The 27773-nt window shown below is 41.8% G+C and overlaps 1 protein-coding gene across 8 annotated transcripts in view; it reads right to left on the bottom strand.

Annotated features, from left to right (window-relative positions):
- The window catches only part of KDM6A (lysine demethylase 6A), a 93161-nt gene extending 65886 nt beyond the window's left edge, over positions 1–27275 (bottom strand). For 5 of the 8 annotated variants that reach the window (XM_075263996.1, XM_075263997.1, XM_075264000.1 and 2 more), the window contains exons 1-3: positions 26664–27275; positions 26373–26436; positions 739–847 (exon numbers count right to left, since the gene is read on the bottom strand). In XM_075263996.1, the coding sequence (XP_075120097.1) occupies positions 739–847; positions 26373–26436; positions 26664–26830 (340 nt within the window). In that variant the 5' untranslated portion in view covers positions 26831–27275. The remainder of the gene's footprint in view (positions 1–738; positions 848–26372; positions 26437–26663) is intronic. The other 3 variants (XM_075264002.1, XM_075263998.1, XM_075263999.1) reach the window with 1 other exon arrangement.
- Between the last annotated feature and the right edge of the window lie 498 nt (positions 27276–27773).

The raw sequence follows: 27773 nt of genomic DNA, 5'->3' as shown, positions 1-27773 counted from the left end.
GGCTATTGATACTATTTCTGTGTGTATATAATGTCCACATGTGGTGTATAAAGGACTCCAATGCTGAGGTCCTTTCTGGCATTAGCTTAATCCATGTGCATTCCATTGTATGTAAATACTTAAAGGGACCACATACCATCTGCTGCACTTCACTTTTACCCAGTCAGTTTGTATTTGTAGATTCCCCTTCTAATGTCCATCTTTTATATATGTGTATTATGTAATAAATAAAATTATGACAAGTTTATTGACCAAGACTGGATGTGTAATATATTCCTTTTATACTAAGTGTCATACTCACGATTGCTTTTCTTGTGGATATTTATGTGTATGGTGAGGACACAGATTTCTTTAGGGCTTGGTATAGTTTAAAGGAACCCATGCATTTACGCATATACTTTAGGTTGCTTATTTTTGGTTGGTTGTCTATCTTTGACTATATCTATATATACTATAAATCTAAAATCTTTATTATAACCTTTATTTTGTCATTATTAATCCATTACCTTACAGGAGAGTAAACTAAATTTTGGTTATAAATCTTGAGATGTACTCAATAAGCCGTGCTACTAAGAAGACAGTAGTGACTGACGTTCAATAAATAGAATGGAGACAAACAAGAGTGCTCTATTTGCTGCAAACCTTCAAGGAACTGCATACATTATTGCATGTTGGACCCAGTAACAAAGCAGGAAATATGTATAATAGTATGGACGAATCACAAAAAATTCTTCTTACCTTTTGGATAGTCTTCCAACAACAGGTTGAAATGGCCTAACTGACAGAAGAAATCGGACTCTACTTTTCCCTCAGATTTCAGGATTAGAGCTTCGTAGCAACGGACAGCCTAAAATACAATAAAAGAAAAAAGTTCTTAAATGGACTTCATACACATTACCACATCCCTGCAATTTATATCAGACCCCTATACTTTTTCCAAATAAGAGTATTTGCTGACCATATGCAAGATAGTTTAGTCATATGTCTTGGCTTCCACATAAATTTGCACATTGCCCTAGCATGCATGCTAATTTCTAGAGAGAAGGTGACCAGCCATTGCCAGAAACTTCTAGGGGTACAACACTTGCGATATATTCTATTGGGAACAATCACAATGACCCATAAACATCAGACTGTTGGCCTACACGTTACTCAGCAATGAAAAGTGTGCAACTTAATTTCAAGTTATTATGACCCTCCAACTGGTGTTCCCCAAAACTGAATGCAGTTACAGCTTCTTCAGTACATTGTGTGGCAGCAGCCTCAGAGTTGCCGCCTTATTATTATACTTATATAGCGCCATCTTATTCCACAGCACTTTACAGACATTAACAGTCACTGTCCCATATAGGACTCACAATCTACATTCCCTATTAGTATGTCATTGGAGTGTGGGAGGAAACTTGAGTACCCAGAGGAAACCCATGTAAACATAGGGATAACATACAAACTCCTTGCAGATGTTGTCCTTGGCAGGACTTGAATCCAGGACTCCAGTGCTGCAAGACTGCCATGCTAACCACTGAGCCACCATATACTCACACAGCAGAAAATAAAAGGAAAACTGTTCCAACTCCCCAGCAATATGCTGATGCACCGAAAAGGTCTATTCAGCGGAGAGTCTCAAAACATGGACCAAGCTGGATAAAGCAGGACGTTTTTTTTTCCCAGAGTTCTGTAACAAATTGTCTCTCACCATTTTCAATGGGAGAACAAATTTGGTTGAAATAAAATTCCACCAGGTGAAAAGCCCTTCAGGATAATACCCCAACACATTGTAACCACTGCCTGGGTGGGAGGCTGAAGGACTCTCCTCAAACTGAGAGGGTTGTTGGATTCTGCTGCTCACAGCAGTTAAGCAGACAGGGCAAACTTACATTACACTGTATTACATTATACAAGATTTATCAAATCTGCCGTATGTTTTTACTGCCTAGTCTAACTTTACACCTTCTAAGAGCTGGCTTCTATAGTTTTCTTCATATTTTACTGTGTTAAAAAAAAATGCAAGTTGAGTTAAAAACAAAAATTGTCATCATTCTGCAACAATTCGGCAGTCACCATGCGGTATAGTTTTATAGTCTGAGCCCACTGCTATTGTTTGACATGATAATTATTTTGTTAGGCTGTAATGTCTGATTTTGTCTGTACAAGAACCTTCTGATTTGTAAAGTGCAGTGGGGGATGTTGGTGCTAAATCCAAACAGATCAGCCATATCCCTATGCTGACATAAGCTGTAGCAATATTAAATGTACAGTGACTAAGAATTGCAGCTTGTGTACAAAAGCCTTCAATTTACTAGTAGAATTTTTTTATTTTGCATCTTGAAATAATCCAGTTATAGGATTTTGGTTTTTAGACTATAGTCAAACACATTCAGGGTTTATTGAACCAGTCTATACAGTCCTCTTGACCCGGTCATCCACATCGCTGGTATACTTTGTTGGCACCTCAGCTCCAAACTAATGTCAACATGTGACCCTCAAACATTTGAGAGTAGGTTTTACGGCATTCTTTGGGTCTTTACAAATATGACTGTACCAAATTTTTACACCATTCAATTCTCTGAGTTGCTTTGAGGTGGAATGGTTGAGCACCCTCTGTGAAACTTACTTTTATGGTAGTTCAATTGTAACAATGAAAAAAAATTGGAGTTGCCACATTCTGCCAGGCTACTAATAAGAGGCTCTGAATAACTAATACGCTGTAAGAGCTGTAGCTTTGTTGCATTAAGCCAGTCTAATATTTTGAGGCAGAAAAACTAATAAATACGCACCAGAATTCTAGTGTAATTTGTCTCCCCCCCCCCCCCCCCAAAAAAAAAAAAAAGTATTAAATTTTTTGTGTTTGACACTAATCGCTTCTGCGTCTCGCTCCGTTGTAAAGGGTGGAGTTTAACATTCAAAGCCGAGCCTAAAACGGTCAATGTCAAAATTTTACAAATTGCGCTAAAGTTCTATGAGGACCTTTCACCACCCCCAACAAGTTCCGGCTCTTCACATCATTTAATAGCTGCTGCTCCACTGATTCTGGCACAGCCTAATCCATTCCTGAGCAATCAATGCCATTAAGTTTTGGCAATTAATTTGCTACTTAGACACTATCAGAACGGTGGTGTCAGGCAGAAGACAAGGGGTGAGATTCTGCCCATCTCTGATTGGGGCTCTGAATCACATCCCCCGGCCTTACACTGCCCTTCTAAAATTACAGAGCTTAAATGGCACATCAGGCATCAAAACTAACTGCGCTTGTTGCTCAAGAATGGTGGGAGCCAAAGAGAAAATTCCAACTGTGCTAGAATCTGAGGAGTGGCACCTATTAAAGAGGACCTTCCATGTCCTTGGGCACATGCAGTTTTATATACCACTAGAAAACCGACTGTGCGCTGAATTTGGCGCACTGTTTTCCAGTTATCTGCCCCGGGTGAAGAGTAACTGTTCATTTACCGATAACCCTTCACCATCAGAAGGGTGTTCCTGACAGTGTAACTGGGAACGTTCCTCCTGACAGTCTGTCTGTAGCTCTGTACTGTGAGGGGGTGTTCCTTATCATCCAGCCATGACGCTGAGCGGTGAGGAACGCCCCCTCCCCCTGACAGTACTCATCAATAGACTAGTAGAAGTTAGTGGAGGTGGTTAAATGGGGGGAGGAGCTGATGCTCAGTTGTCCTCCCGGCATGCCCAGATTCTTATGCCCCAGCGGTCTCTCCTGGAGTTCTGCGGAGGCAAATCAGAGGCCTGCGGAAAGAGGAACAGTCATGTCACAGGTAGTGACACTGCAGGTCCTTTGCTGATCTGTTGCCATGTGACCGCTAAGGCCAATCAGAGAAACTCCAGAAGAGATCTGGGAGATGGCAACAAAGCAGAAGATCCAGGACGCGTGGAAGCACATTGGAGCATTGGGGACAGACAGGAGAGTATGCTCCCCCCCCCCCCCCCCAAGTGCTTGATACATTAAAATGGTTGCCCATTTTTGCCCAGGTAACCCCTTTAAACTGTGCCCGAATTTCCAAAGTGTCCAAGACTGACTAGTATAACTTTGCACTAACAGTTAAAGCAGTATTAGTTTGTTTGCCCTCCTGTCTTCAAAATTTGTAGCGAACAGAGGTGACATTGCACTTTCTGCCAATACAGTGTGTGCTGATAGCGATGGAGAAGCTCTATTCCAGACATGACTGACAATGTCTGGGACAAAGCAGCACCACACACACCAGAAGACTGGACGAAGCCCACAAACCATGCAAGGGAAATAGAATAGAATTTCATCTAATATTGTGAAGCATGAAGTATGAGTAGCAACTTGCTTGTCAACATACTGTCAACTGAAATGACAGTGGCCCTTTAAGATGCTTAATGCACACCACCACTATAACCTGGAACAGTACCTGGCGGTCAGAGATAACCAAATGCCCAAATAACACAAAAAGAAGAACTCAATGAAAATGGTGTATACAATAATATCACCATATCTAATGATACTGGCAATCAAATTATCCCCCCCCCAGTCATGAGATTAGACAAGGCCCAGCCTAAGCTTTATTTTCCTTTGGTAAGTGACATCAGCTAATGTTTTCCCAATGTGTTTCTGCCCTCTGGGATACAATGAAACATAAAAGATTACCAAAGACACATAAAAAACACACCAAATGCCACACAAAACTATTTAGTTGTGAATTTATTTTTTTAACTTCTGATGAGACTAGTGGACTACATACTATGCGCCAAACTTGTGATGTGTTTTTCACATTTTTTAGAAAAGAAAGATCCAAGGATATTAGAATAAAGTTTATTGGCAATTCAGACTTTGTTTACACCATATATGCCACATCTAATGTGTGACAATCCCGTAAACTTGTTGCATATCCAGTTACAAAAGCAGGCAGTTCATATGGCGTCAGCCCCCCTTTTACAGCCTCCGCTAATTTTGGAAGCCGTGTCACAAGATTTTAAAATGTGTCTGTGGGAATTTGTGAGGTCAGACCGTGACGCTGGATTAGGTGGTCTGCATCCCAACTTGCCTCAGGCAGCAGTCCACTCATCAAATTCAATCAATTACATTGCCATTCCATAGAAGTACAATTTGGATTTTAATCAAAATCTTGAAACTGATGTTTGCAACGCCCCAGAATCTGAAATATGTTACCCCGGCCTTCTCCCCCATCACAAGCTATGATCATGTTTTATCACTGCAATCAAGGCTTGGTGGAAGGTCAAGGAAGACTACACCAAAGATATCCAACGTCTTCACCCTGGCCAGCTCACCATACTTATTTATGTACCCATTCCCGAGTATTCTTTTCCATCAGAATCTCCCTTATGCCAGGTCATGTGACTCACTGACTAGATAAAAACTTATTCACATAACTGTGTTTTGGTCAATAATTTGCATCAGTGATTAAAATCAGGAGTGGGCTGAAAAACACAAGTGGTGCAAATATTTATATGAACTTCTCCTTACTTCTGCTCAGTCTTCACTCCTAGCTTTGGGTAACAAATCATTGATGCAAATCATTGAACAAAACACTGAAGTGTGAATATGGATTAGAGAAAAAAAAATGTTTCTGATGGAGTGATTGTTTAAAAGGTGTTCGAAGGGGCTGAGGGCAAAGCTATATACAGTAGACTTCCACCATCCCCCATTGGTCCTGAGAAGGAAGCCATAACACTGCAGTGTGGAGCAGGGAGCCACTGGCTACGCAGGGCACTGGCACCAGTGCTGCAGATTCCTGCATAGAGGGTTGCCGTGTGCTCAGTTAAAGAGGTCCTCTGGCGTTCAGAAGTCGATTTGTATCATATACTTTTCTAACATATGTATGTTGCTCCAACATCTTTATTTTATCATGGTAGTAGTATGTCCACTCAGCTTCCCAAACAATATATTTTATAGGACTAACATGGTGTCAGTCATGTAACCCTCACAGAAGTCAGATGACACCTGGCAATTGGTTAAGTGTCCAGAAGTATATTGAAGAGCAGAACACAAAGTATTACTACAGCATCATATCTAGTCACCCAGTGTCTCCAGAGTTCTTTAGTTGAATTATTATTATTATTTTTTTTCAGTCGATAGGAGTCGGTCAGCAAAACAATCAAACTAAAGACTGTACCTTGTAGGGCTGCTTCTAAACGTTCCAAAGATGTCTTTCTAATATAACATTGCAACTCCATTTTAATGAAAACCAGTATTATATTTTCATGCAAATTAGCTACGAAGGGCTTTCGGAACGGGTCTTCTCCTGCTGTGGCCATTGCTCTCCACTCCAGATAACCATCCCTAACTACAAGTGTGACAAAGTGGAAGATGTCACTGAAGTGGGTGGAGTTGGGTAGCAGTTATCTTCCTTCCCGCCGCAGGAATTTTTCAATTTTATTTTTTTCCAGTCTTCGAAACCCCATAACTTCTTTAATTTTCCTTTCACAGAGAAGTATGTGTGTTTAACCCCTTCCCGTCGGGAGTCAGGCGGCCGCCATAGTTAAACACCCAGCGTCCGCCGTACTATTACAGTGGATGTCGGGAAGGGGTTAATGTTTGCAGGACAAATTGTACTTTGTAACGGTACCATTTACTATTCTGTATGATGTATTGGGAAGCTGCAATAAAAATTCAGAATGGGAGTTCAATTGGAGAAAAAGCGCATTTGTGTGATTTACTTATGGGCTGTTTTTATTGCGTTCACTATGCAGCCGAAATTATAAATCACCATATTCTGGCACCCATAACCTTTTTTTAAATGTATTTCTATTACAGGGATGTATAGGGCTTTTTTTTGCTAGGCCAGATGTATTTTTTTTAGTTATACCATTTTGAAGAATGTACTGTTATCACTTTTTATAAAAAAAATTTCATCAGGGGTGAAACTGCCAAAAAAAAAAATAATCCTGAATAAAAAAAAAAAAAAAAAAAAAAAGTCTTGACACCTTTCATTTTTTTTCCCCCCACTACTGCATTCACTGCACGGGAAAAACATTTGCAAGCATTAGATCAGGTGTTTTTGGACAGGAAGGATTAGGAATATCTGTGATGCATTTCACAGTATTTTATGCACTTTTATGTTTGTTCTAGGGAAAGAAGAATGATACAAATTTTTAATTCTTTAATATTTTTATTACATTTTTTTATTCTTTAATACACACATACATATCAGGAGGTCTGATCACTCAGTTGAGAGGGACAGGGAAGGCATGGAAGAATAGGGCGGGGATGAAAACAAACTGTTAAAAATGAAAACAAATTTGGCAAAATAAAGTCAATAAGTATCTAAGAGCAACTTGGCCCGGGGATTTCTCCTATCTTCCATAAAAGCGGACCGGAGGGCCCATCTGGAGCAGAAACTGGAGAAGGTATGGCTTTTGGTAGTCAACATCCGCTCCAGGGTGAAAGCAAAAAATGATGGATGGATCAGCTCCTTTATTGTTATACAGGGTGTAAACTTCCACTGCCTCACTATCATGGATCTGGCCACTAGAATTATCTGACACAGCACCACATGCATACCCATGGGGAAAGACCCAGTGTCTAGAAAGCATAATGCTAGCCCTGGAGAGGGGGAGATGGGGAGACCAGCTACAGAGGACATGAAGCCGAAGACAACGGTCCAAAAGGCCTGAACCGGGGGGCATTCCCAATCCCGCCAGCAGAGTCTCGAGAAGGAGGCATCAATATGCGCCAACTGTACAGGAGATCTGTACCAGCGTAGAAGGATTTTTTGAGCCTTCTCCCAGTGGGCCACACCCATCGACACCCGCTTAACAAACCCACAGGCCTCATACCACTCAGGCAGAGAAATAGATTAGGCAAGGTCCACCTCCCACCTTGAAAGGCATAGAGGTTTGATCCGCTCTGTGGGGGTGGAGAAAAAAAAAGTATAAAAAGCTGAGATGCCACCTTTAGGAGGTGCAATTCGTCTCCACAGTCTCCATGCAAGCCTGGGAAAACAAGCCTCGATGCTCCGTGGGTTTGAAGGTGGTGGTTAAGTTGCAGGAATTTAAAAAAATCCTTGTGAGGGAGATCATATTGCTCCCGCAATACAGAGAAGGATTTAAAGTGATCGTTCTCATAGAGATGGGAGATTTTGGAAAGACCTTTCGCTATCCAACTGCGAATCCTCAACTGGGGGAGAAACGCGGTTGCGTACAACAGTGGGAGTTTCGCTAGGGGGACCAAATCCTCTAAGGGGTTATGTGACAGGAAATATCGCCACGCCCATGCAGACGCTTTTATACTCGCCAATGGGGCCTGATGAAACTGCGGGCCTAGGTCCCTGGGGCGTAATATACTCATGAGTGGAGCCTCCAGCATAGACTCCTCAATCTCCGCCCACCTCCAATTAGCCACATCACTCCAGCTAACCCGGAGTTGATCAAAGGTCGCCGCCGCGTAATACTTTTTAATATCAGGGACTCCGGCGCCCCCAGAAGACAAGGGCCTAGACATCACCTGAAATCAGATCCTGGATCTCTTACCCTCCCAGATAAACTGTGAAAGTATGCGCTGAAGTTTAGAGAAACAGGAGTCAGGTATAGGGATGGTCACAGTGCGGAATAGATATAAAATCAAAGGCAGTGCCATCATTAACAATAGCGATCCTGCTCGCCCAGGACAGGATCGAATTAGCAAAGCTAGCCAGCAGGGAGGATACCTTAGATACAAGCGGGATATAATTCACAGAGAATAAATTAGAACTGGGGGCAGTCAAGGTGATGCCTAAATATGTGATACAATCATCCTTCCATTAGTAGGCGAAGTTAAGTCAGAGATCCTCCCACAGAGATGGGGGAATAATGATAGCTAAATTTGGGATTTAGTAGGATTCACTTTGTAATAAGATATTCTGCCAAATCGTTCTAAGGTGGCAGTGGCAGCCCGTAGAGAAGGGCCAGGAGAAGTCAATGCCAAAATTACATCGTCCGCATACAGGCCAATCTTCTGCTGACTGTGACCAACCATGATACCCGCAATGTCCTTATCTAACCTAATGTACTCCGCCAACGGCTCCATTACAAGCGCGAATATTATGGGAGAGAGGGGGACAACCCTGGCGGGTACCGTTAGGGATGGGGAATGGATCGGACAGTAAGCCTGAGAACAGCACGCAAGCAGATGGACAGGAATTATAAGGCCAATATTGCCGACTTAAAGGCGGGGCCCACACCAAATTTATCCAATAGGCTATCCAAGTAGAGACAATGGACCCTATATCAAAGGCCTTTTCAGCGGCTAAGACGAGCAGGGACGGTGACCCATCACGTTCAGCTTTTTGAATGAGATCTATAAATCTGCGCGTGCCGTCCGGGGCCTGCCTACCCAAGACAAATCCCACTTCGTCAGATTTGATCAACTGAGGGAGAAGATGTAACAACTGTCCAGCTAGAATTGTAGCGTATAGTTTGACATCCACATTTAAAAGTGATATGGGTCTAAAGTTAGCGGGGGCGGTGGGAGATTTGCCTGGTTTCGGAGGGTAACAATAGTTGCGGAAAGCATCTCCTCCGGGAATTGTTGGTCCTCCGCCGCTCTCCAAAACACGTCAACAAAATGAGGAGACAAGATATCAGAGAATTTTTTATAATAAATCCCCGAGAAGCTATCAGGGTCGGGAGATTTCAATGGTTTCAATGACGCCCATAAGGTAAGTGAAGAAGCAGCCCTACAAGATATTGTCATTGACTTGACATATTTGCCTGCTGACAGGCTCGCTTTAACATGACACCACCACCTAGAATGTGTTATATTACAAATAACCTAGAGACAGCCCAGCCATGTAGTAAACACGCACCCAGGGAATTACTTAGAACATAGATGTGTTTCCACCATTATTCCTATTTAGTTATTTCAACATATTGCCTGCACTAGAAGTCACGACTGACACCATGTTTAGTTTTATTGTGTTATCACACAAATGCATTACACAGGACTAAATCATGGGTTATACCATTCAACAACACAGAAAAGGAGTCTGCGCTATTAAATACGAGCTGAATTTTAAATACATGTACATTAGTAAATTGAATAATTGTGTTCTACAGACAAATTAAAAAATAAAACCTAGAATAAGCTTTTAAGTTCCAGTCACAGGCCCTTCGTTTTCAGAAGTCTATTTGAAGTGTCTTACAGTTCTCCAGTGCCTGGCATTGCACATTGATCTTAAAGGGATTCTATCATTATTCTATCATGCATTTCATTTAAAGCCAGAGCAATCCATCTGAAGAATACGTTGCAGAGAGGGAGTTCCAGAGAAAGAAGAGGCCATTTCTGGAGAGTTCTCTTGCAGCACTGGGGACTGCAAGCACCAGTGAAAACCGGGATCTCTACAGAACGGTGGCACGGAGAAGACATCTAAAGGTAGAAGAGGAATAGCCTTTCTTAAAGGGGTTGTCCCACCTCAAGTATCCTATCTATACTGCTAGTTTATGTGGATTTAAGACTTTTCCTAAATACATTGCTTAAAAAAGGACCTTTCATGGGTTTTATATACCACTGAATTCAGCGCACTGTCAGCTTTCACGATCTGTGCCCCTGGTAAAGAGCTATCGGTAACGATACCGTAGCTCTTCACAGTCAGAAGGGCGTTTCTGACAGTCTGTCAGGAACATCCTTCTCCACAGCAGCGCCTATAGCGCTGTATAGTGTGAGTGGGGAGGAACGCCTCCACCCCTCCTGATAATACTCGTCTATGGACGAGCACTATGAGCAGAGGGAGGGGGTGTTCCTCCCCACTCACACAGTACAAGCTATAGGCGCTGCTGTGAAGAAGGACAGTCTGTCAGGAACGCCCTTCTGACTGTGAAGAGCTATGGTACCGTTACCGATAGCTCTACACCCGGGGCACAGATCGTGAAAGCCGACAGTGCGCTGAATTCAGCGGTATATAAAACTGCCTGTTCCCAAACCTATGAAAGGTCCTCTTTAAGCAAAGCTGCTTTGTTTGGCCACTATCTTAATTTATTCACTTCATTGTTTACACTGTGTTTCCATAACCATGGACCTGGGGATGGTCTTATCTCCCCGCCCAGGACAAGTGACATAGCTCCCTGCTCTCAGGGAGGGAGGGAGAGCTGACTGCTCTGTGCTTGTATTTCTGAGCTCTTTATGGCCCCGTTCAGATGGGGCGGATTTTGGCACGGAATCCACGTCATAATCTGCCCCCTCACGATGGAGGTCTATGAAGACCGCTAGCGTTCTTGTTGCCGCTAGCATAAAAAAGAAACGAGCTGCCCTTTCTTCGGGCGGAATCAGTGTCTGATTCAGCCACGGCGTCTGCCTCGTGGTAGCACACTCATTCATTTGGGCCTATGCCGGACCGGAGTGCCGCAACTGTCGGAAGTCGTGGCAGGCGGATTTTGTCCATATTCTGACGCGGCTTCCTGTGTTAGAATCAGGACCAAAATCCTCCATCTATGCCCCACGTGAACGGGGCTAACTCTCCGCTCAGGACAAGTGAAGTAGCCCCCTGCCCTCAGGGAGGGGAGGGGGAGCTGTGCTTGTATTTCTGAGCTGTTTATCTCCGGCTCTTACAGTTAAAAGTCGGCTAATTGAGTTTTGATGATAAGGGCTGAGACAGGGAGTCCATTAAACACAGACCTAAAAGTGAGTATATTGCAAGTTGACTCTTGATCTTGTAGCATGTAAGTTTGGGATTCACATCACCTAACAAATCCAGTTCTGCTACATCAGCTTCATATTGTACATCTTCCAGTAATACTTTGCTAATTTATTTACAACCATCCCTCATTACTGACTGCAAACATGTACTGCTATGAAGAGAGATAGCAGAGCTGGCTTTGTCTGGGAGACAGCAAGTGAAACCCCGCCCACCAATTTACCAAAAAAAAAAACCCACAGGAAGTGAACAGAGCACATAGCCTGCAAGGTTAGGGAGAAAAAAAAATGCAGTTTTAATGACAGAATTCCTTTAAGCTTGTCTATAGCAGCTAGACCATAGTAAAATGGACACACTGAACACTGAGCTAGCACAGTTAGCTAATGCCCCACTAAGTATAAAATATATAAACTGAGAAATCTCTTAATGGGATTTAAAATTTAATGAAAAAAGATAAACAATTTAGTATAAAATTAATTTTATTTTGCATATACTACAGAAAACTCTGATAACTAGGCAACTACATATTCATAATAAACTGAAGAGTAAATTTAACGTGCTATTCAATGCAAAATGCAAATAGATTAAAAAAAAATAAAAAAAAACACTATAATGAAAATTGCTATTTTACATTTTGCACCAGGAAAAAAAAAAATTAGGTAAATTACATTGTGATTAATATGCGCTCTGAAACAGCATGAAAAAAAATTCCTCTAAAATGAAATAACATGCCATGTCATGAAAATGATAGTTATGGCTGCTTAGATAAGAAGACAAAAAAATAAGACAAGGTTAAGACAGGCTCCCATTAACCCTTTTTTAAGCTAAGGCCCCACGTTGCGAGTTGCAGCAAAAAAAAAAAAAAAATTAAAAAAATGCAGCGTCCATTATACCTGTAGGGAAACCAGCAAGAGTTTCCATAGGTATTATTGACATGTTGCGATTTTGCAGCGTTTCCCGCTGTGTTGATGGGATTCTCTTGAACACCATCTACTTTGCAGTGGCTGTAAAAAGCTGCGATTTTTGCCACAGCGTTTCCGCCACGTGGAGCCATGGCCTATAGACAGTTTGGGATTTAAAGCTCAAATTTTTACATATCTGACATCTTTCACTTTATGCAGCAACTTCATAATGCAACTACATATCCAAGTAATTCTAAGATTGTATGTTGTAATACACTGTACTTTATTACCAGTTTTGATTGTTGAGCTTTGTGTTTACTAAAAAGAATTCTAAATTTAGTTAAATTTACAAAAATTTTTGAAAGTTTACCCCAATATTTGTAGAGACCCAAACATCCTAGAACAATTCAACCCATAAGAAATTATGCAGTTTTGGAAAATCCACCCCTCAACAAATTTGCCAAGGGTTATATTGAGCATTTTGATTCCAGAGACATGTGGGTGACAATTTACTAGCACATAGAAGGCTGGGGAAGGAAGGTACAGCTTTATTTACACTGTACAGAGCACATCAGGGTACTCAATAAAATAAACTCCAGGGATATGAGGAATATCTGGGTCAAGGTTGTCCCGGGCAGGTCTTGCAGTGGTATATAAAGTCCTTCATTATATCGCTGTGAGCACGGTTCTTCACTTCCTGGCCATTTCAGAAAATAAAGATTCTCGCTACGAGTGTGTCCTTGCTTCCAGAAGTACTTACCTCCACCTGATTACCAAATAGTCATATCCACCTCCTCAAATTCCAAGAAAGTTACAGTCTGGCCTGCACATCAATGTAACACATGCATTGCACAGTGCCATATGTATGATGCCAGTTTACACCACACCTTCCCCACTCCTCCCATGTCCCTATTGTCATCTATGTCACAATGTGGTGGTGGAGGGGAGTTTCTAATGGTGACACAAGCCTCAGTATCTCTGATAGCGAGACTTGAAGAGTTGTATACTGGTATAATTATCCAGATAGAGGTGGGAACCCTGGTCACTGCAAATTGAGATGTATAACAAATATAAGAAAGTAAAGATCACTTCAACGGGCAAGATGTGGATTATTGGGGTGCCCCAATCGAAACACACAGGGAGGCAATATTTTGTAGCACAAAAATATGCACTACCAACTATGTAATGGCGCACTGAAAGCCAACATGCAGAGAAAGTCATACTACCAGTTACATAGAGTACTGAAAAGTAAGAGTTAATCATATATGAATTGTGTACAATGTACATTATACAGTACATGCTACACAAAACTCACTACACACAAGGGGGTGTTTTTGGGCGTGGTGGTACAGTTGGGGGGGGGGGGGGGGAATCACAGCCTGATGATGGGAGGGGTCTCAGGGAATACGATAGAGGATGATCACGGCAGAATTAGTAGTGTAAGTTTTTAATAGTAAAATTACAGATTGGGTTCTGTCTACTATAGAACCCGCTCTCTGCCATCTCTCCAAGCAAGTGGGAAGGAACTACTGTGTGATCCTGTTTTCTTCAGTCTTTCATGCTGTCTCAATGAGACTAACCAATCACAGCGGCCACCAGGGATCACTCCAATTAGTTGCTGTCTATGATGGTAGTATTACTACAGTGAATCTCTACAGCCTCTTAACTATGTGTGGTACATGCATGGCGGCGAGCGCCAACTACCTAGAAGGACAAGAGGTTAAAGCAAATAGTGCCATGTAAGGGGCCTTTAATTGGAGCCACAAATCAATTCTAATCATATATATATATTTTTTTAATGTAGATTGTGAGCCCCATACAGGGCTCACAATGTACATTTTTCCCTATCGGTATGTCTTTGGAGTATGGGAGGAAATTGACGAAAACACAAGGAGAACATACAAAATCCTTGCAGATGTTGTCTCTGGCAGAATTTGTACCCAGGACTCCAGCAGTGCAAGGTTGCAGTGCTAACCACTGAGCCACCGTGTTGCCTCAATTCTAATCATATTTGTACATATACAAATCTGCCTGCAAGTGCATCGGGGGCAAGTCACAATTACCAAGTTTTCCTACAGATAATTGTGACGCAGACGGAGAATGAAAATATCACTCAAGGCTAAAGGAGAGAAACTGGGCATGGATTTCCAGAGAGGAAGCCTTTGCAGCCGTCTGTAGGCATAGAAAGATGATCATCATTGGCTTGTGGCCACAGAGGGATGTTTCAGCTCCTAATAAAGGCCCTAACATGGCACAATTACTTGGGAGGAAATTTGGACTTCACAAAATACCTTTAAAGGGACTAAGATTACTACTGGTCTATAAAAATAAAAAAATTAAAAAAAAAGTGTTAAGAGCACGGACTATTGCCCTTCCATTTATTAGAAGCCAGCTATACAGTAAGCACAAAGTAATGTAATCAAGTCTGACAATAGGAGAGAAAGTAACCTCCAGCCATTACCTACTTGGTTACCTCCAGCCGCTCACAAGTTTTACTTGCTATCAGATTTATAAATACGGTACTTGTTATCCTTCAGCCATCTTCAGGCTTGCCTGGCATATGCTGTATATTTAGGTCATACTGTGAAGGAATTATATTGCAATACTATAGTGGTAATAAAATATTTGCTGTATGGGACTTTCAGACTTCAAACGTAAACCAACAATACCATGACGTAATAGCTCTTACATGATGGGAGGCCCTATAGCTAGGAGCTAAAATCTCACACATTAAGATCAATAAACAGACTGGGTTGTTTTTTTTGTTTTTTTTACATAATTATATTTTTTAAAATTATAACTAGGGAAAAAAAATAACTTATAGACTGGCACATTTATCAGAAGAAATGCACCAAAGTGTAACTAAAAAAAAAGTGACATACAAAACATACAGAAACTTCTACTGCAAGAAAGTCTGTTATTTACAACATTTTGCAAAATGATCTAACATCTGATTGATAAGGAATGGAAAACTGACTAATTTGTATTAAAAAAAAAAAAAAAAAAAAAAAGTTCGTAAATTATTAGGAATCCTATGTCCGCTCAGCTCAATTAAAGGGTACATTGTATTTCTCTAACTCCCAGAAAAAGTGCTGTACTGATAGAGACATCTCTCCCTTCTTTGTTCACTTGGATGTCCCCACAAAGGGCAGATTGGAAAAGGGAGAGGTACAGTGTGAGAGTAGGCAGAGGAATCAAGGGAAATTTATTTTTCCACAGAGTTATTACATGTAATAACAGTGATTCTAGGGGCAGCAAGTAAAATAAAGCCAAGCTAAGGGTGCAGAAGAAAAGTGAGTATTGAGCACTGCTGTGGATGCATTTGCAGATTTTTTTTTTAGGGCCATTAAAAGTTAAAAAAAAATCATAATACATAATAGCCCATATAAGAGTCCCTAGGCAGGTCCAAATGGCCCTCAAAGAAATAACATTGCTGTGTAACAAACTGATGAAGCAATGCAGCGCTCCTACAAAGCTCTCCGGAAAGTTACTCAATAAGAATATTTCTTTCCCAGTATCCAAGATCACCTTGTTGTCTGTGAAGAGGAACATTCACTTCTGCCTAGATGTTGAAGAAAGGTACAAAATGAAGTATAAAGTGCTTGAAAAGTGTGTGAGCTTCCTCCAGGTACTCGGCTGTTCTCGCACATGTGAAAACATAATGGGGGGCCACACGGTGGCTCAGTGGTTAGCACTGCAGAGTCGTGATGTTCAAATCCCACCAAGGGCATACAACCATCTGCAAGAAGTTTGTATGTTCTCCCCATGTTTGCATGGATTTCCATCCCATATTCCAAAGACATACTGATAGGGAAAAACGTACATTGTGAGGCCTATATGGGGCTCACAATCTACATTTTAAAAAAAAAAAAACAAACAAAAAAAAAAAACCATAATGATGAGTTCATCTGCAATTTAGATTGTTAACCTCAAAGAAAACAGGGACCAAGGAAACTGATGAAAATCTTCGCACAGCCCTGAAACGTTTGGTATGCACCGTATATAGAAGTTTCTTTCCATTTTTTTTTTTTTTTTTTTTTTTTTTTTTGGGGGGGGGGGGGTTAAGGCTGTGTAAAAAATACTCTATTTTGAGGTGCAATATTAAATTAAAAAATTGCTAATAAATAATACATGGGCATAATAATAAGAGGATGCAGTTTACACAGGGAAATCACTACTAAAACAGTCTCTCTCTACATAAATAGCCTATTAATTCAGCCAATTCTATAACCAGAGATTCAGCCATTCTGAACATTTTTCAACTGCACAGTACAATCATGGCAATGCTACTTTAAGTTATTTCATGTTTTAATACAAAAAAAAAAAAAAAAAAGACTTTGAACGACATTTGTTTGTGTCGGCATACTCGGATACCCGTAATTTTTTATATATTTCCATGTACAGAGCCTGTGTAAGAAGACATTTTATTCCAACTTGGAAAATGAGTGACTTTAGGCACTGAAGTGGTTAAAGAGTGCCAGCACCCACCAAACATGTAAAACAAATTTCAACAAGTGCAAGGAAAATTCTATTCCATATTGATACAAATGAGACGCTTTTCAACGCATTAAATTGCCCGTATAGATATGTATACCACCTGAAGAGGAGTTATTGCAACCTCTGGTTGGCGCTATATAAATTAAAACAATTTACCACTAAGTTTAGCCCATGGGTTGGGAAACTGCTTGAGTGTATGCCAAATGTACACATAGGAGCAGCATACCATTTGCTTTCTTCTCAGGGAACAAAGAAATTCTCAAAGAAATTTGCAGCAAAATACAGGTTTTATAGTTATTTGAGTAATGACCAGCCAAGTCCCATCAAACCTACATTTGGAAATTGTACTGGTAGAAATGTCCATCAAATGTGAAGGTTTCTACAAGCAGCTTTTCCGTATACCGATCCCGTGAACTAGGACAATTATACATGGTCATTCTGTTTTAACCAATGTGCAGAAGGACCATATATACTCGAGTATAAGCCGACCCGAATATAAGACGAGGCCCCTAATTTTACCACAAAAAAACTGGGAAAACTTATTGACTTGAGTATAAACTGGGGTGGAGGGGTTGGGGGGGGGGGGCGGTTAGGGGGAATGCAGCAGCTACTGGAAAATTTCAAAAATTAAAATGGCCGGAATTTTTAGGTGCAGTAGATGCTGGGTGCTGGGTAAGGGGAGGGGGTGTTTTGGTTGTCTGCCCCTTCCCTGAGCTTGAGGACTGGGGAGTTTTCCCCCCACTTGGAATTCAGTATAGCAGGAATATAGGGTACCTGCAGTGCTCCTATTACGGTAAATACCCAAACAACGGACGCCTATTGAAGGTTTGGCAGGCACACATTGGTATGACAAGCAATATCAAAAGAAGATAAAATGTGCAAATTGTTATAAATAAGATGATATCTGACCCCGCAGGAAAATAAAAAGTGTCACAATATGGAGACTAAAATTTATTATCCCCCCTCCCAAAATAAATTTGGTAACCCTTGAATCGTACAAACCATAAAATACAGGTGAATGTTGTAAAAACAAAGCCCATAAGAAAATCGCACAAAATGCCATTTTTCGCCAATTCCACCTCAGTCCACCTTTTTTCCAGCTTTCCCAGGACAATGCAGTTTATTAAATGGTATCATTATAAAGTACTATTTGTCTTGCAAAAAAATTAAGTAAAATAAAAAGTTATGACATTTGGAAGGTGGGGAGTGAAATGAAAATTAAAACCCAAATAATGACTGTGGCTGTAAAGGAGCCGTTTTGCGAAAACACCAGTGGGAAGAGCTAATTGTCCTGCGCCCCCCCCCCACCTGTTTTTACCAGTAGATAATTGGCATTTTCTCTGTAACTGCATCCTGTCAACCATTAACATGAATGGCAATCCATACAAGGACAGCATGCATCCACCAAAAATAAGGGGCAGGACTGTGAAGTCAGTAGGCCAAGCAAATCAAACGGCAGCTATGGTCAGTCAAGAGCAGTAAAAGTCATCTAACTGATTAAAAAGCCAGTAATAGAATTCCTATGGTGCAGAGATAAACTCCATCAATTCCACCATACTAATAACTGCAGAGAAAACATTCTAATATGAAGCTAGAATTAGCAACTTTTTGCTCGCCCCAAAGAGAAACCTTCCATCCTCCGTCACTCTCCGCTACATAATATTACTACCTATTTGAGTCTCCCAATTTCAGATGTAAGAGGAATATTTTGCCACATCTGAAAGGCGGTCATGGATTTTTTTTTTTTGATTTTTTTTTTAATTCTTATACAGCACAAATACTAACCAACAAGTAATTGCCACAGTTTACATTCTGGTTTTATATTTATCCCAAAGCTGTGTCACAGATGCTACATAAACAGGTTATTGCTCACTTTATAATGATTTGTTAAATTTAACATTTTTGTAACAAACAGAATTTACAAAACAAATGAAAGAAAAGTATTAAAAACACAATCATCTTTGCGCATTCTTGTAGCGACGTACAATAGAGCGTTTCAGATTCTCTTATGCTAGCACAGACTTAGCGTACAATTGACTGTATAGATTTAAAAAAAGCAGTAAATGAAAAAGAAAGATTAAGCATTTTAGACAATTACGACCCAGCTCCTAAGATTTCTTTTAGGAACATATTTTGGTGGGGGGGTTTTGTTTAGTTTTTTCAACAAAAAAAATTGTTACAAAATAAGCTCAGAATTTTTATAGAGGGGTATTTCAATTAGTCTTAGCAAAGTTATTCAGGTTTACACAGGCCATACATACGTTGAATGGAGTAGTAAGGCGCATGTGTGATTAACCTTGCATTAACCACTTCCGGACCGCCCATAGACTATAAACATCCGGGAAGTGGTTGTCTATTTCTGACAGGACGTACCGGTATATCCAATCAGAACACAGCAGCTGCACGGAGATTGTGCAGCTGCTGAAGCTGGGAGCCGGCTGGAACTTCAGCCGAAGCTCCCAGAAAGATGGCAGGAAAGATTTATTCCTTTCCCTGCCTTCTCGATCACTCAATGATGCGGCCGCCCTCTGACCCAGTGGTCACGTGATCCGCCGGGCTCAGTGTCTTACAAGAGCTGCTGGGTCCTACAGGACCCAGATCAGCTCTGTAAGTGTAAAGAACAGTGTGCAGGAGGCTGGATTCCTCCTGCAACTGAGGCTAAATGTAGCAGCCTCAGTTATAGGGGAAATCAGCCTCCCTAACAAAAAAAACAAACAAAAAAAAAAAGTGATCAGATGTCCCCAAAGGTCTCTTATGACCTTATGGGGACAATTAAAAAAAATAAAATAAAATACACTAATAAAACGCCATTATTAAAGGTTATACCCCACCCCTGACAACACCATACAAAATAAAAATTACCGTTACTGAGAGGAAAAATTTTATAACGTTTTTCAGTAGCACTTTGTGTTATTAAATAAAAAAAATAAAATAAAGTGAAAACCAGACACAATTTCCCTCCTATTATGTTTAGATTTTCCCGGATAGAATTGAAACACATTTGAAAATAAAGACATAAAAATAAAGCCCAATGTGTTCCCGAAAAAAGACGCAAAAATTAGTTGAATAAGACATGCGAGAAAAATGTTACAGCCCTCAAAACCACACATACAAAAAAAAACTAAAATGTGTCTGGTCCTGGACCACAAATTGGCTCGGTACTGAAGTGGTTAAAATAAATATCTGAGGCCCGTTGTCACAGAAAATTTTGTTGTTTTTTTTGTTGTTGCAGATTTTGCTCCGTTTTTTTGAGCCAAAGCCAAGTCATGACATATTTGCTGTGGTTAATCTAGATCAGCGTTTCCAACCTTTTTAGATTATGGACTCTAGATTTTAAGGACACGTTGATCCAGGGTTTTTATACTGACTGCCAGATTTGAAGTCAGGAAGGAATTTTTTCCCCTGAAATGGGGCAATTGGCATGAGCCTCATGGTTTGTTTTTTTTGCCTTCCCCTGGATCAACACTGTAGGGATTATAGGTTAGACTTGATGGACTAATCATTATCCAACCTCATCTACTATGTAACCTCTGTGAAAAATAATAATAATTTAGAAAAAAAAAAAATTCTTTAGGACACCCTTACCAAATCATTTCACCAAAAGAGAAACAATCGAACTGACAACACAAATAATGTTGAATGAAGGGATGTGATCATCTTTCCAATCAAAGTGCCGCGGCCACCTGCCAGATTTCCGAGGCACCCCTGGGTTTCTGTCTGGTGAGAAGTGTCATTTTAAATATCTATTTTACTGTCAAAAGCTGGACATGATCAAGTTTGTCAAAAATGACAAGGGATAGTTATAGTTACAATACTTTAAAAGTAAAAACATGTCTTGGTGTAATAAAAGTTATTGGATTGTTTATGTACGTAAGCTAGGTTAACACAATATTTTTAATTTTAATGTAGAGCAGGTTCCCATTTCTTTAATACTACCATACAACAGAGTCCCAAATATACCAGAACTGGGTGATTAAGACTTAGAAAAAAATCATATTAAACATCTTGTCTTAATTACAATTAAAGACGTACTCCAGATTTGTATTTTTTTTTATTCATTGTGTATCTATTCCCCCTATACACACACACACACACACAATTACTTTCTATCTGAAAATGTGATCTCAGGTTGACCTCTGCTCTCTCAAGGTTGGGGGGGTCACCATCTCAGACAACATGGATTGTACCATATAGGCTGGGAGAGTGAGCGGTCAGGCAAACCCCAGAGAATCCGGAAGAGGACAGGAAGTGAGTGAGCTGAAGGACTCTCCATGGGCCCAAGGAGGGGAGGTCTGATGTATTGAGTAGGTACCTTGAGTCAACCAGTGACCAGCAGAACATAAGTGCACGGCCCTTTGTCTACCTGCTTCTCGCCACTGTTTGAAAGAACCAGGAGACAGACCAGCAGAGAAACCTAATACAGGGAACATCAGAGATGGGGAGGGAGATATCATCTCTAGGGAACAGGGCTCTACATGATTGGAGCATAGACCCAACGGTGGGATGAAACTATGCTATATAATTCCACTATTGCCACTCTACCTGGATCCAGATTATGGTTTCCACAGTCAACCAAACAGCTGGGAAAAATAATGTGTCCACCATATATAAAAGAGCAGTAACAAGCAACACTACAAACAGATCCTTCAATCCAACCAACAGCTGCTGTAATACAACATCGCTATATACACATGTACCTGAAAATATATGTTTAGACACCCCCAGTGACAAACACAAAATGTTGGATACTGATACTTTGCGGTAGCTTTGACAATTTGTAACAACCATATTATAGGCAGATTAAATACTGTAAAACACAGAAACTAATACACTGACATGAAGGAGAAGACAAGGCCAGGCAAGATTTCACCAACACTCCCTAGTACTGTCACTCATAAAAGAGAAAGGAAGACGAACATATTAGGGGAGTGCGGAATGTAGTGGTTTGGAGTCGCCCTCAGTGCCCCAGATCGCTCATTTACATATTATGAAATAAATTAATCTCTCGGCAATGGAGGTAAAAATTTTAATGGGGAAAAGAGTGACATGTTCAGAGGAGCCAGACCTGTCTGACTGTGCTGCTGGTGTAATATACTTCACCCGGGTGACAGCTTCCCTTTAAAGTATTTATCCTATACACTGAAACACTGTAACTGGGGAGGGGGGTCTTGTGAGGAATCAAGTCAACATTTTCCGGTCATTTCTCCAGCTCCCAAATAAGTGAATAAAAAGTGATAGCCATGTATGTATCCCATATTGGTACCGATAAAAACGAAAGTTTATCTAGCAAAACTCGAGCCCCTATACAGCTCTGTAGATGGAAATATCAATAAAGGTATGCGGTCAGAACATTGCAATGCAAAGAATATTTTGTTCTGCCTTTTTTTTTTTTTTTATTAAAAAAAGAACAAACATCCTATTCAGAATTTTTTCCGGCTTGCAAGTACATCATATAAAATTTTAAATGGTGCCAACAGGAGGTACAATTTGTTCCTGAAAAAAATCAAGCTATCACATGCTATGGAAATGTAGGGGGGAAAAAAAATCACTATAATAGCGTATTCGACCAATTTCGTACATTTAGGATTCTGTGCCCAAACTCTTCTATTATCCACTGACGATCAGCAGCCAATGTACGCGAGTTGAGTATTCTATACTCCATTCTCCAGTGGTGGAACAAATTGGTGCAAAATTCTACAGGACTGCAAACTCCATGGATTTGCATCAGTGTTTTTCGACCCACTCTTGATGCAAACCACTGACAAAAACACTGATGTGTGAATAAAGCCATATACTTTATTTTTCTACCTTAAAAGTAATTTCCAATTCCTATTATTCTCCTTTGCCAATATTTATATACCTTTGGAAAGTCTGCATAGGTTTAATTAATCAATTAATTTATTTATATAGCGCCAACATATTCCGCTGCTATCCCACAAGGAGAATTGATGGATCTATTATGAAGCTTCCCATTTTTCACATCTCAATACCCCCACTCCATTTCTATATACTGTATATAAACCTCATTGACATCATTCTGTGCTATCGTGACTTCTAATTGGCCCAAATGTCACAGAAAAGAACGCAATGTTTTACAGCCCTAGCAAAGTGAATACGATTGTACTCAACTCATTCACATGTTTTGGGGGGTTTTGGTTTTTTTACATCCGTTTAACGGATGTAAAATAAAAAATAATGGATGGCCATTTCTTTACATAAAAACAAAGCTTATCAAGTACAAAAAAAGTAACATAACATACCTCATATCGTATCGATAAAAAACAAATGACAAACTGATTTTTTTTGCACTGACACTGTAAACAGATGGTCATCCGTGTGCATTAATATTTGGATCAGTTAAACAGATATAAAAACCATGATGTGAATGCACCCTAAGCCGTATACGTCTGTATTAGGAAACCCCTTTGTGTTGTAGCTTTCTCAGTTTTGCACTTTTCAGGCCTTTACGATTATAAACAAAAGGGGCTTGTAAAGAAGATTTAGGGCAAAGTGACGTCACAATGAATGGCACGTGCACCCAACAGCTGTTCTAGGATAAGGCTTCATGATGACTTAATTTTTCTCTATGGGAGCAAAGTCCCGATTTGCTAATTACAAGAACTCCAATCAACATTTTATCTCACGTACTGTATAAAGACTGAATAGCAACATGTGAATTAAAGACTATAGAAATGTAAAACAATTCACATACCTGACCCTGTTTGGGAAAAACAAAAGGGTCACATGAAGGTGAAGTCCCCTATAACATGGGCCAGGCCCTTTCCCACAGGACAATTACTAGGAACTGCAGATCCTGATAACTGGGTCACATAAGGGTGCCCATGCCCAATCAATAGCCCACTTGGTTGGCAAGTAGAATAATGCCCTTACTGTACATATAGTGACCATGTAATCCTGCACATTCACCTCTGCTGCTCTATACGCACTGATATCACAGCATGACACAGATATCACTTATGGCAGCTTACATCTACTGATGTGCTACTAAGATGGAGTAACGGGTTCAAACAGGCAGTGTGTCATTCAACTTTATTTGTTAGGGGAAAAAAAAAACGTGATCTTACAACTTAGATTCTTTTTTTCTTTGCATAGAGTGATGCAACTGCAATTTAAGCCCATTTTCATGCACAGAAGTTTCAACACATTTAAAAATTTCCAGCAGAGAACTTTCCATAGGAAGATTCTTCAGCATGCACGGAACACAACATATTAACTCGCCCACTCAAGTTGTGGCAAAAACTTTAGGTCAAGATACAAAACCCATTATAAATGGTGTTAAGAACCCTGAAGAGTCATCATACCAATGGATATGGTTATATACGAGTCCAATATAAGCCAACTCCAGAAGCAGCGCCCCAAGTAAGTGAGAACCATAGGTAAATACAGAACAATGCACTTTTATATAGAAATATTGGAATTTTAGTATGCCATTGAGATAGCCGTATTTGTTAATTTTAGAAGAGTAAGTGGAGGTTACAAGTGCAGCGAATGTTAAGATACTGTCACTTTCTTACCATGTACAATTATAAGGACTACACACACATTTATTAAAATAAAATAAAAAAACAAACCCATCTTTACTCACCTTTTAAAAACTCAATCTCTCCAGCAGCAACACTCCAGTGGTCTAATGCCTGGAGCATTGAAGTCTGACAATGTACTGTACATGCTACTATCAGCACCAAGTCAGGTGAGGTTACCAGAAAGTAAGGCCCCATAGCAGCACTGGTGTTAGAGGTAACAGGGATTTATCTACACAGAGGTTATTGATCATTAGGATAGGCCATCCATATTAGATTTGTGGGGGGCTGACACCAGGTGACCACACAACAGTCCACTGCTCTAGAATGGCACAGTGTACAGAGCTGCAGCCAGACAGCACACCTTGTACGTCTGGTGTCATGGCTAATGTGTCATCATTCCTGCAAACCCCTGGTGAGTAGCTTTCATTTTATATTATTTGTAGCTCCACAAATTCACTTATTACACACTCTGACAACCTATTCTAATAACAATATGGCACTTGGTAAGCAGTTGAGATGGAATGATGCTAGAAAGAACTACTGATATGTGGTGGTGGGTGTCAGCCATTTATTTTTTTTTAAGTGACAACTTTAGCTATTGTACGTTCTGCTTAGACATTTAAACCAAATACATTATTTGTGGTTGTCAATCGTAGAGAAAGAAGTGATTATGAACTATTAAATTCTAGAGCAGAAAGATGCAACACTACGGCACTGGGAAAAAGTGTGGAAAGGCCACAGCACATGATAGCAGTTGGAGAGACAGTAGGGAGATACGGAAGAGTTGTCCTATGTAATATGCAAGTCTGCAAAAGCACTGAGCGGGCACTCTCCTGGTAGATTAACCATCAATGTCATGAAAGTAATGCCCAAAAACAAGAGGGTGAAGGCGGCACTCCTGCTTTAGGAGAATAGACAGGAGATCTCATGTCCTTTACTATAAGCACATAACATGTGGCACTGCTAGCTGTGAGTGTGAGCATGGCCTCAGCATGCACACTGACAGATCTCCCACTAGTACTAGCTATGGTGACAGATCTGCCCCACACCCCGAGCCCAGGCCTGGCCACAGCAGCCTCGGACATGTGTCAAACTCCGTCAGGACTTTGGTGCACACAGCGGGCAGGCAGGAGCTTTGTTCCCCGGGCAGCTACAGGTTGATGGAGGGGATGGCAGATGTGGCCCCCACAAGGCGCTCATCTCCCCCTGTACACATCGTACAGCCACAGTCACAGTCACTAGATTGTTGGTGACTCCTTTCTCTCTTTTTCTCCCCTCCCCTCTTCTCTCTTCCCTGTCCCGCCATCTTGGGCCGGGAGGAGCAGCCATTACTTAAAAACTAAATGACAGAGGAGGGAGGGGGATGTACAACAGGGCGAAGAGCCGCAGCCAAGTTTGAATGCAATGATAAGAATGGCGCTAGGAGAACAACACGGCAGCGGCGTCGCCTGGAGAGACTGGCAGCGCTACTGCTTCCCAACCCCCACCCCGATCCTGGGCTGCGCTCACCCCCAAAACTAAGCAACTTGCACCCCGTGCAGAGCCCAGCGGCGGGGAGATGAGCCCAGTGCCCGGCCGGAGCAGGGTGGGCAGCGCACAGGACACAGGGGGCAGCCTCACTCAGTATTGTTTATATGCTGTTACCCACAGGCCAAGCAGAGAACAAAACACACACACACAGGCCCGCACACTCGTGTGTCACCGCACAACCAATGACAAAGGCACAATGCCAACTCCACAACACTTGTGCAAAGTGCCCGCACAGCAGCGAGCCCCCGGCCCGGCCACTTTATTCTCCAGACCCCGCGCCCTCCCTCTTGTCATCTTACCTTAGAAAGCAAGGCCTTCGTTCTGGCGCCATCTTCATGAAGCCTCAGAAATCCATAGAGTCGGCTGCAGCAGCAGGACGGCACATCCCGGAGCGGGGGAAAAAGCAACAGAAATCACAATAAACACCAATAAACTTATGACAGGAGCCAAAAGCCAAAGCCCCGCCACACGGGGGACAGCGCTGGGCCGGGGCAGCGGAAAGCGGGGGGCACGGGCAAGCGGGGGGAAGGGTCAGCCAGGGTTTAGGGGAGCCAGGGAAGGAGGGAGAAGTAGACAAGAAGGCCGCCAACCTGTCGAGCCCGGCCAGGGCTTCTCGCTCGTCCGCTGTCAGGTTAGGGAAGTCCTCCTCGCTCTCGCTCGCTTTTCCCGCCGCCATTTTCTTTTCCTCATCACCGAGGGAGGCAGCAGCAGCAGAGAGCACAGCTGCGGCGGAGAGCGACACTCCGCACGATTTCATGGAAACGCAGCGTCACTGGCAGTCACACGGCGAGCAGCGGGAGAGGAGCCGCACTCCAGCCACCCCCTCCTCCTCCTCCAGCGGAGACCACACAACGTGCGTGTCAATGATGAAGGCGGGCGGGTGTGTGTGTGCCCGGCCGTGTAAACACACCGCCTTATTGTGGCTCTACCTCCACATCCCCCTAGAGCTAGCCGTGACTAGAGACAGCGGGGCGCCTCATGCTGGAGACCTCTCATCACTAAGGTCTTGTTTACACTGTGCTTTCTGTGTAGTTTTACATAGTGCGTGCAGCCACACTGGCCGTAGTGGCCGGGCGCGGGAGTGTGCGCACTGAGAGCGGAGTCCCCGGGATTATTAGCACAAACTTGTGGCAATGGTGTCAGCCCGCAGCACACACGCACTTCTCTAGCTCAGCAGCGCGCACGCACACTCACAACCCGCCGCCGCCACCGCCGCTCCTCTCTCGCCCCGCCCACTTTCTCCTCTTGCCAAAGGCCTCGCCCCGCCTCACGCAACCACTAGCGTGCGGGCGCTGCTAACACGTGACCTTTGTTGACTTACGTCATAGCCCCCTCCTTCCCTCCCGCTGAGGTTCCCGGGACTCAAGCAACTTCTTCGTTTTTTCCTCTAATTAGGCTCCTGCTGTTTTTTACTTTGGGGCGTGGCCATGACGTTTATTATTTCTATTGGATGACCGTGCTGTCCATCACTAGAAAAGCCAATGGAAAGAAGCCAAAGGCAGCATGTTAGGGTGTGAGTTGTATGTACAGCATGTGGGAGGGTATCACTGCTGTCAATGGACAGTGCAAAACTTATAGGCGTAGAAGAAGACCCGGGCTGTAGTGCGGCCCTAGTACAATAGAGCTGAGTGGCATGTGTCACCTGTGGAGATAAAGTCATGCAGGGGAAGGGATTGTTTTCTGGACTTCCTGCTGTCACT

The sequence above is a fragment of the Leptodactylus fuscus genome, chromosome 2 (assembly GCF_031893055.1).
Source record: "Leptodactylus fuscus isolate aLepFus1 chromosome 2, aLepFus1.hap2, whole genome shotgun sequence".
Taxonomy (NCBI): Eukaryota; Metazoa; Chordata; class Amphibia; order Anura; family Leptodactylidae; genus Leptodactylus; species Leptodactylus fuscus.
This window is presented reverse-complemented; position numbering and strand designations above follow the sequence as displayed.